General features: G+C 40.3%; 1 protein-coding gene across 1 annotated transcript in view; it reads right to left on the reverse strand.

The window, feature by feature from the left end:
* obsl1 (obscurin like 1) overlaps nucleotides 1-10,034 on the reverse strand; it is a 17,371-nt gene extending 7,337 nt beyond the window's left edge. The window contains exons 1-14 of the mRNA XM_014474491.2: nucleotides 9,751-10,034; nucleotides 6,875-8,120; nucleotides 5,563-5,832; nucleotides 5,208-5,468; nucleotides 4,120-4,425; nucleotides 3,759-4,025; nucleotides 3,414-3,689; nucleotides 3,206-3,320; nucleotides 1,885-2,045; nucleotides 1,516-1,788; nucleotides 1,156-1,431; nucleotides 793-1,068; nucleotides 443-718; nucleotides 85-360 (exon numbers count right to left, since the gene is read on the reverse strand). Coding sequence (XP_014329977.1) covers nucleotides 85-360; nucleotides 443-718; nucleotides 793-1,068; nucleotides 1,156-1,431; nucleotides 1,516-1,788; nucleotides 1,885-2,045; nucleotides 3,206-3,320; nucleotides 3,414-3,689; nucleotides 3,759-4,025; nucleotides 4,120-4,425; nucleotides 5,208-5,468; nucleotides 5,563-5,832; nucleotides 6,875-8,036 — 4,195 coding nt within the window. The 5' untranslated portion in view covers nucleotides 8,037-8,120; nucleotides 9,751-10,034. The remainder of the gene's footprint in view (nucleotides 1-84; nucleotides 361-442; nucleotides 719-792; nucleotides 1,069-1,155; nucleotides 1,432-1,515; nucleotides 1,789-1,884; nucleotides 2,046-3,205; nucleotides 3,321-3,413; nucleotides 3,690-3,758; nucleotides 4,026-4,119; nucleotides 4,426-5,207; nucleotides 5,469-5,562; nucleotides 5,833-6,874; nucleotides 8,121-9,750) is intronic.
* Between the last annotated feature and the right edge of the window lie 6,194 nt (nucleotides 10,035-16,228).

Genomic DNA, 16,228 nt, shown 5'->3' on the forward strand with positions numbered 1-16,228 from the left:
GGGAAAGACGACACAAAGTCAGTTACTTTTAAAGATTTTTGCTATTCCCATAGACCCTAATAAGCTATGATCTGCAGTTTTTACCTTGAACACGGATTATGTTGACCATCTTGTCGTTCACCGCATCACACACATACTTTCCAGAATCCGAGGGCTGGATGTTTGAAATAATAAGTTTTCTCAGACTTCCATAGCATTCAATGATGGTACGGGAATCGCTGGTGAGAAGCCTGTCATTACAGTACCACTGCACTGGGGCATTAGCACGGGACAACTCACAGGCCAATATCAGGTCATCACCTTCCATCAATTCCTGGTAATCAGGGTCGCATGAGTTTCCTACAATGCTTACAGGAGGCTCTAAGGGCAAAAGAGTTTTTATATTGTGGATTTTTGCTATCAAATAATAGGGAAAAATAGGTAACGGCTATTTGAATTTTACCTTCTACTTTAACGTAGAAACTGATACTGTCATCCCCAACATCTAGGAAATATTCCCCTGAATCTTTGAGTTCTGCATTAAGGATTACCAACGACCGGAATGCACCTTCCTCCTCTTCACAGAACCTTTCATCACCCTGAACTTGACAGCCATCCTTGTACCATTTGCCGTTTCCATTAGCTTGAGAGATCTCGCACTCAAGAACAATGTCATCTGAAACTAGAAACTTTAGATCTGTCTTGATCTCGCACTTTCTCAAGATCTTCACAGGCGGCTCTGTGGAAATACAGACACAGTGGTCTAAAATAGTTTCATGGGTCATAAAATATCAGTCAGTTTTTGCTTCTCACCTGAAACTTTCACCTGGAAATCAATTTTATCATCTGTAGCGTCACAAGTGTATTTCCCAGAATCGTTTGGAGTGGGAGAGTTGATGGTCAAGCGACGAAAGATCCCATCTTCTGTGATTGCGATATTACTACTTTGCTCTATTTCTTTGCCATTGAGTAGCCACTTGACATCTGCTGTTAGACGCGACACCTCAGTCTCTAGAACGATTGGTTTACCAGCAAAACTTTCCAGTTTGTCTGGCAAGTTTTTGGGTCGACTTAGCATCACTGGTGGCTCTAAATAAATGTGACATAGTAAAAATAGGTTAAAAACGATTACCTCCAAGGTAGTACTTGCTTTGGAGTAAGTATCTTTATACTTACCTGTGATATTAACAAGAAAGGCAACTGAGTCATTTTCAGTGTCACATATATACTCTCCTGTGTCACTGACAGTTGTTAAAGGTATAACTAGCCGTCGTTGGGCCCCATCTACTTCCAGTATCAAGTTGGGGCTCTCTTCTACCTCTAAACTATCTTTGTACCATCGAACTGGAGCGTCCGCCTGGGACACTTCACAGCAGAGTTCCAGTCTCTCTGGTGCAACATGGGTGAGTTCCACCTCGGGTTCACAATGAGAGATGATTCTTACAGGAGGCTCTAAAACGGGAAAGAGATATTTAAAATATACTTCTCAGACCTTTTTATTGTAATCTCTTTAATATATATTAATCACGGTTTTACCTGTAACAGTTATCTGGAAGAAGATAGAGTCTCCATCTGTTTCACAGACATACTCTCCACTATCCGCTCCTGAGCCACAGAGAATGGTCAGCCTCCTGTAAGGTCCCTCTGATCTTAGCTGGATATTGTCGCTTTCCTGCACCTCCTGACCATCCTTAAACCAACAGACCTTCCCGTTGGACCGAGATAACTCACACTGCAAGTTGATCTCCTCTGATATGTAACATGTCATCACAATGTCATCTTTAGGTTCAACAATTGTCACTGGGGGTTCTGGGTTTTTGAAATAGACGAACGCAGAAATTCAGTTTTCTCATCGGTGTGAACTAATTAATCTCATACAAAGGAAACCAACAGAAGTTGCCATACCTCTGACATTGACTGTAAATTCTAAGCTGTTGTTCCCAGACTTGCAAGTGTAAAGTCCAGCATCTGAAGCCTCTGCAGATCGGATGATTAGCCTCCTCATGGTGCCCTCCACCTGCAGGGTAATGTTGTCACTAGCCCGAATCTCACAACCATCTTTATACCTGGGAAAGACATATGAAGCCAGATTTTACTAGACACACAACTTATTTTTGGAACATTTGATTTTGGAAGTAAAATCAAATGAATCTTTTCTCTATTGTTTAAATTAGAAATGTTTTTGGATTCCAAAATTATTTTATATGCTATCTCTCTTACTCTAGGGATGCTCCGATCAGATTTTTTGCTGCTGATTCCGATCACCTCTAAGGGCCGATCACCTGGATTGGCTGTTAATTTTTTGCCTTTGGTATAAATGGTACTATGTTATCTGGCAAAATTGGAGGATGATCTGGCAATAAATTCACCTAATTTAGACATAAAACATGCAAACAGGCACGATACAACAGATATTCAGTCAAAAGGACAAATGAAAAACATGCAAACAGTAAATTAATATTTAACAGTTAGGTTCTCAGTACCCTAAATTATACCCTTATATACATATATATATATATATAATATTTTTTCTCACCCAAGTTTTTAGCTTCCTGGTTTGAAATGTTGCTTCAGTATTTCAGCATAATAATTTTATCGTGATGACATCTATTTTTTTTTTTTAAAAAAGCACCAGCCCCTCCTGCAGTAAAATATCCCTACATGATGCTACCATCACCATATGTCACAGTTGGGAAAACCTTTGTCATCAATAGTTCCAATAGACACGGGATTTTGATTTTCTCAACCTACAGAACATGTCTTCAGATATAACAATATTACTTCCTGAGTGCATTTGCAAACTAAAGTCTGCCATTTTGTGGCGGTTCAGATGAAATGGCAGCTTCCTTGCAGAGCGGACGTTCAGCATATGGAACTCTTATCGGCAGCTTCAGGCAGAATCTCATGAGGTTTTTTTTCTTCATTCTGTTGTTCCCAAAAAAACACGTACTGTACATCTCACTGTACAGAGAACTTCCCTTCTTCTTGAATGATATGATAGCTGTACATGGTGGTTATCGTTCTATGTGATTGTTTGAACAGATGAATGTGATACTATCAGGCACTTGGAAATTGTACCCACAGATGAACCAAACTCTTGGGGGTACATAAATATTTTCCTCAGTATGTTTGGATAATATTTTAACAACATTTTCTTGATGATGCACAACACAGACCACTAGCTGGGACTATTTTATTGCAAGAGTTTACATTTTCATTGTCCTACCAAGCAGCTTCGGCGTCTTCTCTGGAGACGTGGCAAAGCAGAACCACAGGATCTAATTCCATGCCGTTCTTATGAAGTTCTTCCTGAGAGGCTGGACTGAACTCTACTGGAGGCCCTGAGCAACATGAGATTAATGGATGGATTGTTACAACTGGTGCAACAAAAGGCAACTTACTTCCTGAAAAACATTTGCTAGAAAGTAGACAACCTTCAACGTCCACGTTGAATTTGATGACATCCCCTGATGTTTGACATGTGTAAACTCCAGAGTCGGATGCTTCAGCAGACTGTATCACAATCCTTCTCATCTTCCCGTCTGATTGGATGTTTAGCCCATCGCTCACTTGGAGTTTCTCACCATTTTTAAACCAGGTTACCTTAGCGAAAGGATGGGTGACCTCACAGTAGAGCACAATGGCGTCACCGGTTTCCACTCTCTTACTGCTTTCCAGGTCTGACAGAGGGACGAACTTGAATACAGCAGCTGCAGGGAAATGAACACGTGAATTGGGAACCAACATGATGAATGAATATTACAGCCTTTTACACCTACGTTTAACCTTGAGCACAGCTGAATCCCTCACTCCATTGGCGATGAATGTGATTTCTGCTGTGTCATCAGCCGTTCCGGCTTCATGGATCACCAAAGAGTGCTTTGCTTGGTTCAGCTGCACTGAATATCTTCCACCATGCTGCAGCTGGGAGCTGTTCAGAAACCAGGTTCCAACCATCGGTGCGGACAGTTCGATGGAGAATTGAGCGTCCTCGCCTTCCATCACCTCACAGCCTTGGAGATGTTTATGAATCTTGGGCCCTGGAACTAATAGTGTAACAATATATCAGCAATGCTATGCATTAATCTTTTTTTTTTCTTTTTTACTGAAATGTGTTATACTTTTAGGTATGCTGCTCACCAAGATGGACTACTTTGGGGAACTCCACATGGCCACTGCGTCCGTACTTATTGACGCAACACACCCGAAAACGGTAGTCGCCTTCACAAGGAACGCTGTCACCGGAAACTTCAGCGGAAGTGACGGTCTCTGAGGTGAAGCATTTCTGCCACTCCTGAGAACCAATCTCCGCTCTCTCAAGGACAAACATGGAGCGGGTGGTAGTCTGGCTGTTGGGCGCAGGCACCCAGGAGAAGAGAGCACTGTTGGGTCGGTCTATGTCCATTTTGACGTCAGCAGGACAGATTGGCGGGCTGTGTCTGGTTGCTGTAGTACAGAGGAAAAACAGTAAATTGTCTAGAGTAATAAGTTCTGTATAGCAGGAACGGCATCCATCGTTTTATTTTGGATACTTACCAGTGACGTGCGCTCACTTGAGGCAGAGCCTTACCGGTCATCATGGAAAAGTAATATACACTGATAAAATAATTTATATGGCTACCCTGTGGTTTGTACTATAAAGTATTTATTTTTAATTTAGCTTAAATAATTTTGATTAGTTTTTCTTCAAAATCGCTGATTTTTTGCAATTTCCCATTCAGTTGCTCAGAAGTGCAGCTGGTAAGGGATAGACTTGGCTTTGGATGAACAGATATATTTGTGCAGAATGAGTGGGACATGGACTTAATTTATAAGTAAAGGTAGCTATACAGATAGAAGTGGTTTTGAGTTGTACTTTGGTTTTTCCCTTTGCTGTGGAGCACAACACTAAATTAATACCCATATTTCCAAGTTTCACTGAGTTAACGAAATTGTGCTATGGCGACAGCGCGGCTGTGGATAACATGTAAAAGAATAGTCTTCTTGCCCTCCAGCTTTGTGCACATGCACAAAATTTCCTTACGTAAACCATAACATGCAAGGTTATGGTTAATCATATATCTGTAAATCTGATTAAGTTAGTGCCTCACCACAAATGGCAGAATATTTCTTCATGAAATAAATATGCAAATTAAGGTCAAGATCCACATTTACTTGATTTTTCCTTCAGTTCTTCATAAGTTCATTCCAACAGCAGGTCTAGCTAATTTTGCATGTGTAGACCGTACCTTTGACTTTGAGTCGTGATGAGCTTTTAGATCTTCCTGCAACAAACGTCACAACCCCCGAGTCATGACAGGCCACGTTGACAAAAACCAGGATGTGGGTCTTGCCGAAAGCCTTGAGGATGGTCTGGTGTGTCTCGTGTAGCATCAGACCATCTTTGAACCAGTGGACCTCCATTTCATCATTCTCGACCTCGACGCAGAACGCTGCGTTCTCGCCTTCCAGCACCTCCAGTTTCCGAGGTAGTTTACAAACAATTGTGCCTGTACGTTCAAAAATGTTTTATTGTCCTTTCTTTGCTCATTTCATTCCAAAAACAGATTGGGAATAAGATGATGAACATTACATGCGTCCTACCTTTTACTGCTAGCTCGGCAATGCTCTTTGCTCCATCTGGCATCTCACAAAGATAAACCCCATCGTCATCCATTCCAACATTATGGATGGTGAGTCTTCGCCTGGTCCCTTTCTGTTCCATCCCATACTTACTGCTAGGCATCAATCTCTGGTCCTCCAGGTACCAGGCAGCTGGGATCATCTCATCAGGCACCTCACACTCCAGCACAGCGACATCCCTCTCCTTTACCTCCACGTCTTTTAATGGCCGTCTAAACCGCACTGCAGGCCCTGAGGCACAAAGGAGGTTGCAGGTAGTTTGTTCTGATTTTAGAATTTACATTATGGCTTCACATACAGTTTGGAAAAGTTGCAAACTGATAATATTTCTAGTCTGGATAAAAATGGAAAAAAACATCTAAATAATGCAAATCAGAATTTTTACCAATGTAATGACTTTCCTGTGGCTTTATACACCATGCCTATATTCATGGGAAAAGTTTCCAGATGCAAGCAGTAACAAGCAACTTGTCTATAGTTTCAACTTAGGCACTTTGTCACTACATTTATATTTTCACACAAAAAAATTGGAGTCAGCAGGTCGGGCTTATTAAACATCGGTTATTGACCAGAAAACTGGAATCGGTGCATTCCTTGTTCAAATTTTTATTATATAGATAAACCACTTTAATTTAAAACTGGTAATATCGGATCAATTCCTGACTGCTCCAGTTAATAGTTTTTAGTTTTGATTTCATTACAGTGCGATTTAGTTTAATTCATTTTATTCTCTCTAAAGACCTCTTTCTGAAAAAATAATACAAATTTAATTTGGTGAAGTTTCAAATTTGGACTATTCTTGAACTCCAATTGGGGACCATACAAAATGACCAAACCAAACTTTGGATTCCCCTGCTTTAAGTGTTTGAGGAATTGGTCATGTTTCCTTAAATGTGCTCTTAGTAAGTATCTGTCTGCTAAATTCCCTACCTACAGATGTAATGCTAGGTGTTTTTTCATGTATCTAATTGTTTTATGTTTTAAAAATATCACTGTGTCCATGGTGTATGCTACGTTTTCTCTTTTGACCAATGGGCATGGAGCATGGCTTTGCCATCTTTCCAGTGATTCTTGTTTTAGGTTGTGTATACTTTCTCGGATCATGGATCGTTTCCTAGGTTCAAATAAGATAACGTCTGAAATCCATTGAGATGAGGGAAACGGTACCCACTTCAAATTAAATCAGTGTATTTCTTTTTTAATTCCTCAAAGTTGTAACAATATGCAACACTGTCCTCCTTTCCTGGAATAAATCCAAAAATATTTTACTTACCTTTCACAGTCAGGTGAACAGCACTCAGGGTGTTTCCCAGAGTGTTCGATGCGGCGCATACATATAGCCCTGTATCCTGCATTTTACAGTAGAGAACCTTCAGCGTGTAGTAGCCTTCCCGATCCTCAAATACCAAGTGTCGTCTGTCGGGTTCCAAAGGAACGCCGTCTTTCTTCCAGATGATCTCTGGTTTGGGCTTGCCTGTTACAAAGCACCGAAACTTGGCATGCTTCCCCTCTGTCACTACAAACTTTTTGACTTTGGACGGGTTGATGGGCGGCTCCTCGGCGAGCTTTGACAAACTGAACCTCCCGCCTCTTTGTTTGGGTGACCTCTGGCTGCCGACATGACTGATTGATGACGTTTTACTCTCTTCTCGCTCTGGAATGGGCTCGACAAGAAGGACAGCTCCCGCCAAGGCCTCGCCATAGGAGTTCACGGCCTTGCAGGTGTAGACGCCTTTGTCCGGCATGCGCGTTCTGTAGATCTTGAGCTGAAACCAGCCCCCGTCTTGAATGCTCACACTGAAGTGAGAGTTCTCAAAGATATCATTGAGCTTCTTCCCATCTTTCTCCCAAGTCACCTCCGGCAAAGGTGTGCCCCAGATTTTACATGAGAAGGCGGCATCCTCTCCACGATCCACACGCAGGGACAAAGGCTTGATCAGGAATCTTGGTTTGTCGTTTGATGTTAAATCAATCTCTTTCCGTTGATCATTTGCTTGATTCCTCCACTTGGAGTCTCCATTCATTTCCTTCTCTTTCTGCACCATGTTGTAGCCATTTAGGGTTTCCCCAAAGTCCCCATTTTCCTTTATGCCATTACTGTTTGATTGTATCGATTCTCCATTATTGTCGAGAAGCTCTCCTTCCACTTTGAGAGAGGCTGCTGCGTAGGTTTCTCCTACGCTGTTTCTAGCCTTGCATATGTACTGACCGGCATCTTGTTGGGTAACTCCGGTAATGGTCAACAAGTATGCTTTTCCCTCCTCTGAGATCTTGTACCGCCCCTCAGACAGAATTTTAATGTTTTTACGTTCCCAGATGACATCCGGATGAGGGTCTCCACCAATTTGGCACCTTAGGGTTGCATCTGCCCCAAACTGTGCCACAATAGGGCGAGGATAGCCCAAAACACGAGGTGCACCTCCAAGAATATCCATGATAATGTCAACTGTTATGAAAGAGGTCTTGTCCAAATTTCTTTGTTTTTGTCCAAAAATTATATCCTTATCTTCTGTGAGAAGCTGTTGGGTAAACAAAACACACATTTTAGTAGAAAATCTGCTTTTGTGAATGGAGCATAATTAAAGTTTCGTCGCCAATCTAGGGAAAGCCTTTTAGAAATGTGCTTCACAAAGAATAAAAGATACCCATAGCGGTTTACAAAAGGCTGAGTGCAGCTAATGAAGCTAGTTGTCTTAAGTATTTTGAGTTGCATCACTTTTTAGTGGATTAGACTTTGTGTAAACGCAGTCGGCCCTTGGTTCTCCCGCAGTTGGTGCTGTAGCTCATTGACGGTGTATTTATAAAGTACTCCAAAATAAGAAGCATGAGACCATGTGTCATGGTAGAACTTTTTTTTTTTTAAAAACTGTGGGGATCACATCTGCAGTGACTAACAAGAACACAGCTGACTCATTGGTACCGATCACTAAAAGCAGCTGGATGGGTTGGGTTGTTCATGTCTCTGTTTTCTAAGTTGTTGGGTGGTTTCTGTGTTGACTGCAAGGTTATAACTCAACAGTATCATTCCTTTCTAATGAAAATATCAATGCATCTTTTTGCAATTTTAGTTTTATTGAAATAGCATCACACTGAAAAAATATCCAACATTTAATGCGAGTATATTTATTTAGTGTTTTCAAACATTTTCACACAAACAAGTAATAGCTTGATTTAAGGTAAAAATGCGTCAAATTAATGTCATGAATTTTTAAAACGATTGAGTTGCTTTTCTAAATTAATCGGAGGAGCTTTTTATGTAATAATGTTTCCCTGGGGAATAAACTCAAGCCCTCTTCAAAATAGGAAAGACCAGAAAACATTACGTTCATTTTCTGGATGATACGTGTCAAATTCCACCACGTGCAGGGATGTTTTGACGGATAGTTTTGGATGTTCTTACCTTTCTCCAGTAGCTGAGAGGTGTTAAATATGACATAATCTATATGACAATCAGTTACTCAGCCCTGGCCTGACTAGCCAAACAGTTTGCTTTGCCTGGATTTCAACTGGAACCACAAACTTTGATCCATTGGGATAAGAAGAGCTTCTCATCCAGAATGAGCTTCTTAGGTCATTACACAGACCTGAAAAGGTTCTTGACTATAAAGGCAGACTGCTTGAACATTCCCATGTCTGTGTGAAGCATTGTTGAAGGTTGTGAATTTTTAAATAGCAGTGTACAAAAGATCACTATTTCCCAATGTAGAACTTAATTGGAGAAATGTGCTCAAATTAAAGGTTGGATTTCAAAACTGTTCAGTCCAAAGTTATATTAGTCCAGTAAGATCATTTTATTTGAAATGGACCAAGGTTTCTGAGACCTTATACATATCTTTACTCTTTATTTGGACGCTTTATGCTGTCTTGAGTTTTTGTTTGTGTCTGTAAGGCAAACGATATTTAGTTCATTCTTGAATAGTAATCCAAAGCTGCCCAAAATTGCTCAGATTGCTGTAAATTGCCCCAAGGATGCCTTTTGGACACTCCTGCACTAAAGCACCGGTGGGCAGTGCTTCAGTGGGGGTTTTTTTGTGTGACTGAAACGCTTGCAAAGATTACAGCCAGCGATATGATATTTGTTACCTTTTTATTGGCAGACCAGAGTTCAACTGTTTCTTTTTGAACCGAGAAAGAACATCCAAAACGTACCTGTCTCCAGTAGCTGCTTTCTGCTGTTTGCCTCCTGTTGAAAGCTTTTGCTTGCCGTCGGTCCTCACTCAGCACACCTTCACGTCACTTTAGCTTCTGCATAAGAGACGAAACTAAACCTTCCACTCACATTTGTTGGGTCAAAGTCACAGTTGTCATTTCCTGCTCGCTTCTGTCTTCGTTGGCGTAAGGTTGGAGGTGGCATAAAGGAAAATAAGCCTCTTTTTTTGTCTCTGTCGTGCACGCCTCAGCTCTGATTCAATCATTGTCCAACAGCTAATGTGACAGAGGGAGGGCCAGAATGGAGAGGGTCATTAAATGCTTTTGCAGCTGCTGCCACTTGCAAGCCCCCTTCCTAAAAATAAACAGCTTTCATGACGCAGAGTCAGATAAAGTTAGGCTCTCCGTTCAGAGACAACAGCCCACTAAAGATAGAGCCCTGCTTTGGATCACTCAGTTCAGAAGATATCCTTAGCTAAACATCGGAAGAGAAAGGACACCCCGCCTTGTGACAATAATTATAGAAACGCAGTAATTCGAAATCAATGAAGAAGAAATTATGTTAAATACTGCTATGTTTAGGACTCTGCATGAATGCTTGTTTTAATTCTAAACTTGTAACATCTGTCAAATTGAAAGCATTTAAAATTAGAATTGTTGTCTTTTTTCTTTTAATGCAAAGTACATTTATTGTGAATTTGGTTGTTTTCCCCCCAAAATAAACTAAACTGGTGACATTTAAAGAAATGAACAAAGGAGCCTTATGTAAATCACATTGATCTAGAGATGCAAATTCAGTTCCCTCAATTCTTCCGGTACATTTGTTTTGTCTTGTTTGTCCAGGGGAAAGGCCAACTTTGTATCATTCTTGAACTGAAGCAGGTCATGTGTTTTGTAAGACGAGTGGCAGATTAAAAAGGAAAAGAACCTTGATAGTCACATGATGGGTTAACCAAAAGCACAGATGACTAACAGGACAACCAGGAACACTGGAAACACAATGGGGCAGAACAAAAAGTTTATGCAAGGATCCAGCGAGGAACAGCAACACAGGTGAGAGCATGTATACTTTATCATGCGCACATGATAAACGGTACTTAACCAGTTACCGTTTGTGTTCCTGGTGTTGATTAGTTCCTGCCTGCATTCTCAAACCATAGCTCTTTAGGCTATCGCTTCACGAGTGTTTCAGACAGCGAAGCTGCTGATACGCACAGCAAACTGTCCATTGAGATCTTCGACCTTCAGTACAGGTCACATAACTTCGACTCCGTCTGGAAACATCCACTTAATCTAGTCGTCTTAAAAAAAAACTTTCAGTGTTTTGTTTTTTTTTATGTTCTGTTTTATCTGTGGTGTTTAGATCAGCCATTTGATGAACTACAATACAATACTAGCTCCATTTATGGTTTCTCTGTCATTCCCATGTTTGCAGTCGTCCTGGCAGCTGCTCTGAGTGATGACCGCGTCATCGACAGATCGCGCTTTGTCCTGGGGTTAGGTTTCAGTTTGAAGAACTGAAGGGGATTGATAGACTGTAGCATTCATGACTGACTTGTCAGTCAACCGGATTCCATTCATACAACAGCTAAAAATGAGACACGTAAGTCATGGCTATTAATCACGTGTTGTCATTGGTAGCTAAAACTAAAGAAAATGAAGTGTCTAGGTGTTGCAGAGTTGTGGTGGATTGTGTTGAGTGGAAGACTGGGATTTTGTGACTTCCAACTTTTGAGGGATTCCAGTTTTCTGCCTTTTTAAAAGAGTTTACTGTATGATGTAACGTTCAATGTTTAAACCGAACTCAATGTTCGGTTTAATGGTTTTGTGCAGGAGTTAGGCCCGTCAGCACAAGTAGTTGATTCTGAAAGAATTTCAGGTTTTTTTGTTTTATTTTTAAAGTGCAAGTTTCAGATACAGACACGTTACAATCTTAGCATGTAAAATGCTCCGTACAACAGCACATTATTGGTTTATTTTATTTCCATAGTTAAGAAAAGCTCATCCATCTAAAAACATATTCAGAAGCATATTTGAGTACGCCGTTCCATTAATCTTACAAAATAGATAGAATTTTCAAAGCAAGCGTGGTTCATATCCCATAAAAAAAATAATAAACCGAGAAAATAGAAAACTGACCCAAAACAATGCACCCCATCGTTTAGTTTTACAGTAGGATATCGCTTTAAGAAATAGACAAATTTAGCTTACTGAGAAAAGTCACATTTTTGTGGCATGTTGGTTTGCCGTTCAAAAAAGAAACACGGGCAAATTCAAATCTCTATGAATTGGAAAATGTAAATGTTCATCTTTCATTTGCCATTTTTTCCCCTTTTAATTTAACTTAGTAGTAAATAGAATCACAATCATCCACTGACCATGACTGACTTTTACTTTTACAGACTGAAGCAAGAGTGAGGCATGTCCTGCTTTTGTTACTGAAAGAACACAAAAATATCTGGGAAAAAAATGACCAACCTAAAAAGTTAAAATGTTGTCTTTTATTTATTGTCTTTTATTAAAATATTGTCTTTTATTAAATCTACATTTATCAAATCTATTTTTTTTTAATTAAAACATTGCATGTCTAGTTTATTGTTGAGCAGGTAAAAATGAAATAGCTTTTGCAATTTTTCCTCAAATAAAAAATTTAACTTGTGACACTGTTGACATTTTGGCCCATCTGGCAAGGTTGAAATTTTTTAAAAAAAACAAAAAAAACCTCAACAAGAGTTTGGACTTTTTCCCTTTTCCTATATCCTCCATTAGATGGCGCTAAAGATCCACCATGGCTGATTCACTGTACCAGAGACAAAATAAACTTGAGTGTTTGACCTCTCAGCTTTATAACTCTGACCCTTGATATCACTGAAGGGGGGGCGGACGATCTGGCATCATGTACCAGTAAAACGTTACACAGCCTAGACACTTAAATCTTTCTGTTGTGTAAACTTAAAATGTTACACAGCCAATTTTGAGAAATCCATTTATGGATAAATATGTAGAAGCCAAAAATAAATCTGTGCTGAGAACATTAATGTAGCTTTTCACAACTGGTGATAATCAGAGCTTCATTTCTGAACTAAGATCCTTCACAGCACCCCTGCTGACCTGATGAGCTGTGAAAACGTTGTGGTCCTAGAACAAAGCCCCCCCGAGACCAGAAATGGCGTGTTCTGCTACACGTACACTCAGGGACTGCCGGGCCCCGCTATTAAAGAGAACTGGGATCGTACGGCAGGAATCAAAGAGAAGAGGGCCCGGGGGACATGAAAAACTACAGAGATAGGAGACCAAAGAGCAAAATACATTTTGTGGAGCGATCTCTGACATTTTAGTTCCCCCCCTTCTACATGTAACCTGCAAGCACACTGGGAGAATCAACAATGGGTTCTGGGAAAGACAGGAGGAGGGCTTTCTTTTTTTTCAATACAAACAACATCTGTTTGGATGTGTGTGGGGTACACTGGACTGTGTGTTTTTGTTGTTGTTGTTGTTTTTTTCTTAAAAGTGATTCTTAGCTCAGATTCAACTCCCCCCTCTCACCCCAAGATTAAATTGGATTGTGTGATGTTCAAATAACTGCTTTATAGGGAAAAAAGGGAGATTATTTTGTCTTTTTTTTGTTGTTGACAGAATTACTTAGATTTTTTTTTTTTTTCTTTTGCAACATTTCCGTTGTATGTGACCTTTCAGCAGTTGACTAATAACAGTAAAGCATCCTCTAAGGAAGTCAAAAAACATGCTTTGTTTATACAGGATCTCTATGCTGTGTTTATGCACTCTTTACTCTGTTAGCATAATTGTGACGTTTGTTTCCTAATCTGGTCAAAAGTTTCATTAGTAGAAAAAGTCATACTGTAAAACTTGCTCGTTTTTGATTCTGCTAACATTCTGGACAGCTATAGCCATTTTCTTGTACAGTAATAGAAATAAAAAGACAAAAAAGGCTGGGCCCACAGTAGGTAATATCAAATGCTGTTCCAGGACCAGATTGCTATTCCCAAATTAGCTGCCTTACAGTCCTTGACTGTTTCATAAAAGATCTCTGCAGAGGGAGAACGTCTACATCACAGCGCTGTATCAGCTAACAAACATGTTGCCCATCTGGAGAACAACTCTCAAATACTAAAAATAAAAATGAAAAAGCAAATATAGAAGCTCCCACTTTGAAATTGTTTCTCAACATTTTGGGTATTCTGTAGAAAATGGAAGCTTTTTAAGCGGGGGGGAACCCCAGCAGGAACTAGTTAACCAGTTAGCAGCTAGTAATGCTAAAGCTAACATCAGTTTCAGAGATTTTGCCACAAGATGTCTTTGTGTATCGTCTTGTGTTGTGAAATGAATAGAGTACTTGCACACCACTACAATACTATGTGTAGTCATCAAACTTTTTTGTAGGCTCAACTTTTTAAGCTAACGTTTCATTAAAGCTAGCTTTCCTAGATTTGGCTCTTGTTGATGGCATGTACTCTGAACCTCTCCACATTTCATGCGTGTCTTGAGTATAAATCCAGGCCTGTATTTGTATAGTTTGTTGCTTCACGCTGATAACAGTCCTGATCCTGGGTTTGGCCTTTAAGTCTGCTTCATATTGCGTTTGGCTTAAAAATGCGAGTGAGAAGTGGAGTCGGTTAATATTGCAGCAGTTTTCATCATCAGAAGCAGATGTGAAGAAACGCAACCCCGATGAGAAGATGGACAGACTTGCTGCTTTTAGGATGTGTTGTGGCTTCTTACACCTTTTTAAGCATATTAAAATAGGATTAGTTTTATGTCTGCTTAGAGTGGTGGGATAAAGCTGATGTCATGTAAAGTACGCAGCAAACATGAAGGCTCTCTGGTCAAATGATCAAACTTTGTTGCCTACCTGCATAACACTAATGCTTCACATCACGATAAAAACAACAGATTGTGGCATCACATCCAATCTAGAAGAATTCATTATAAGTATTTACAGTCCCAGAGCTGATCTAATATTTTGGTGAAGATCATCTTAAAGGTATGAACGACATTCTCTTTATAATGAAAATATTCTCTGCACTGCTTCGCTGCCAGGCTTTAGACCACAGCACAGCACTGACTTTATATCACTAAGAGTTTTGAACGATATTCACCTTAACAGTGATGGATCTAAAACGCCTGTTTCAGCGTTTTAGATCTCAGTGACGTATTCGTCTCAGTTGATCATGATCTGCCAATTCGGGTCCATTTTGGGCTAGAAAACGGCAGAATGTTATGATCCTTTGGTGTTTGGAGTTTTGGCTTCAGTTAATTTTTGTTTTTGACTATTTCTTTACTGTTTGTTTTCTTATCTGTATATTCTCACTGTTTGTCTCTTGGATTTGTGTTAGGGATGCTCTGATCAGGTTTTTGGTTGCCAATTCTGATTCCGATCATCCACGAGGCCAATCTGGGCCAATCGCTGCCGATAGCCTGGATTGGCTGTTAATTTTTCGCTTTTGGTATAAATGACACTATGTGTGCTGGCAAAATGGAAAAATTATTTGGCAATAAATTCACCTAATTTAGACATAAAACATGCAAAATATTTGCATTTTTAAGTTTCATGCTCCAGTTTTAAGCAGACGTTTGGTGCGAGAGTTCACTGCCGGGTGGAGGTTGAACGGCACTAAGTCTGTGAGACGTTACGCGTAGTGGCGTTCCAACAGCAAGAGCAGAATCCAGGATCTTACACCGCCAGCTCGAAGACTTAAATTATTTTTCGGGTTTTTTGTTTAGCTCTCTGATCGTGATGCTCTTCCAGGTGAGCGTTGGTAGTTGTGCGCTGCTTTACCTGCTACCTGTCCGCTGCGGACGTCTTCTTTTTCCTGCAGTGAGCCTCGATGTAGCCAAACTCTGTCAAGTGCTTGTTTTATAAATGTCATGTTATATTCGTTGTGTTGAATATAGCACAACGAATAATTACCTCGGGGCGATAATTACCCTTGAGGTAATTATCCGCCGCAATACCCAAACGTCCCCATTCACTCTGAGCATTATAGTTCCACACGACAGGATTTGTTGCAGCACAATGTGAAGGAAAGAGTAGATTAGCTGCACAGGCAGGCTGCGAAGTGAGATACAAGAGATAGTGATCGGCGATCACCGATCATACACTTTTCACGGAAATTGGCCGATCGATTGGCGCACCTCTAATTTGTGTCTTTCATTCTCTATATTATTGTTTTTCACCTCAGCCTCCATTCTGCTCCCCGTCCCAGCTGTTAGTCATTCCCCCCGTTTGCCTCTACCTACTCCCTTCCCCAGCTGCATCCACTCACCTGCAATTATCTCTTCTGGTTTTGTCATTCCTACCTCTCCTTTAGCAGTACTACTATTTTCTTGTTTCATCAATGCCATATTTGTTAGGACAATCCATTTTTGGTTTGCACCCATGGAAAAAAAATATCCTCTCTGCCAAAACAGCTTGTTCTGCTATTGACTCCTGTTTGGTGTCATTTATAAAAATTTGTCA

This window comes from Xiphophorus maculatus, chromosome 24 (genome assembly GCF_002775205.1).
Source record: "Xiphophorus maculatus strain JP 163 A chromosome 24, X_maculatus-5.0-male, whole genome shotgun sequence".
In the NCBI taxonomy this organism is placed as follows: Eukaryota; Metazoa; Chordata; class Actinopteri; order Cyprinodontiformes; family Poeciliidae; genus Xiphophorus; species Xiphophorus maculatus.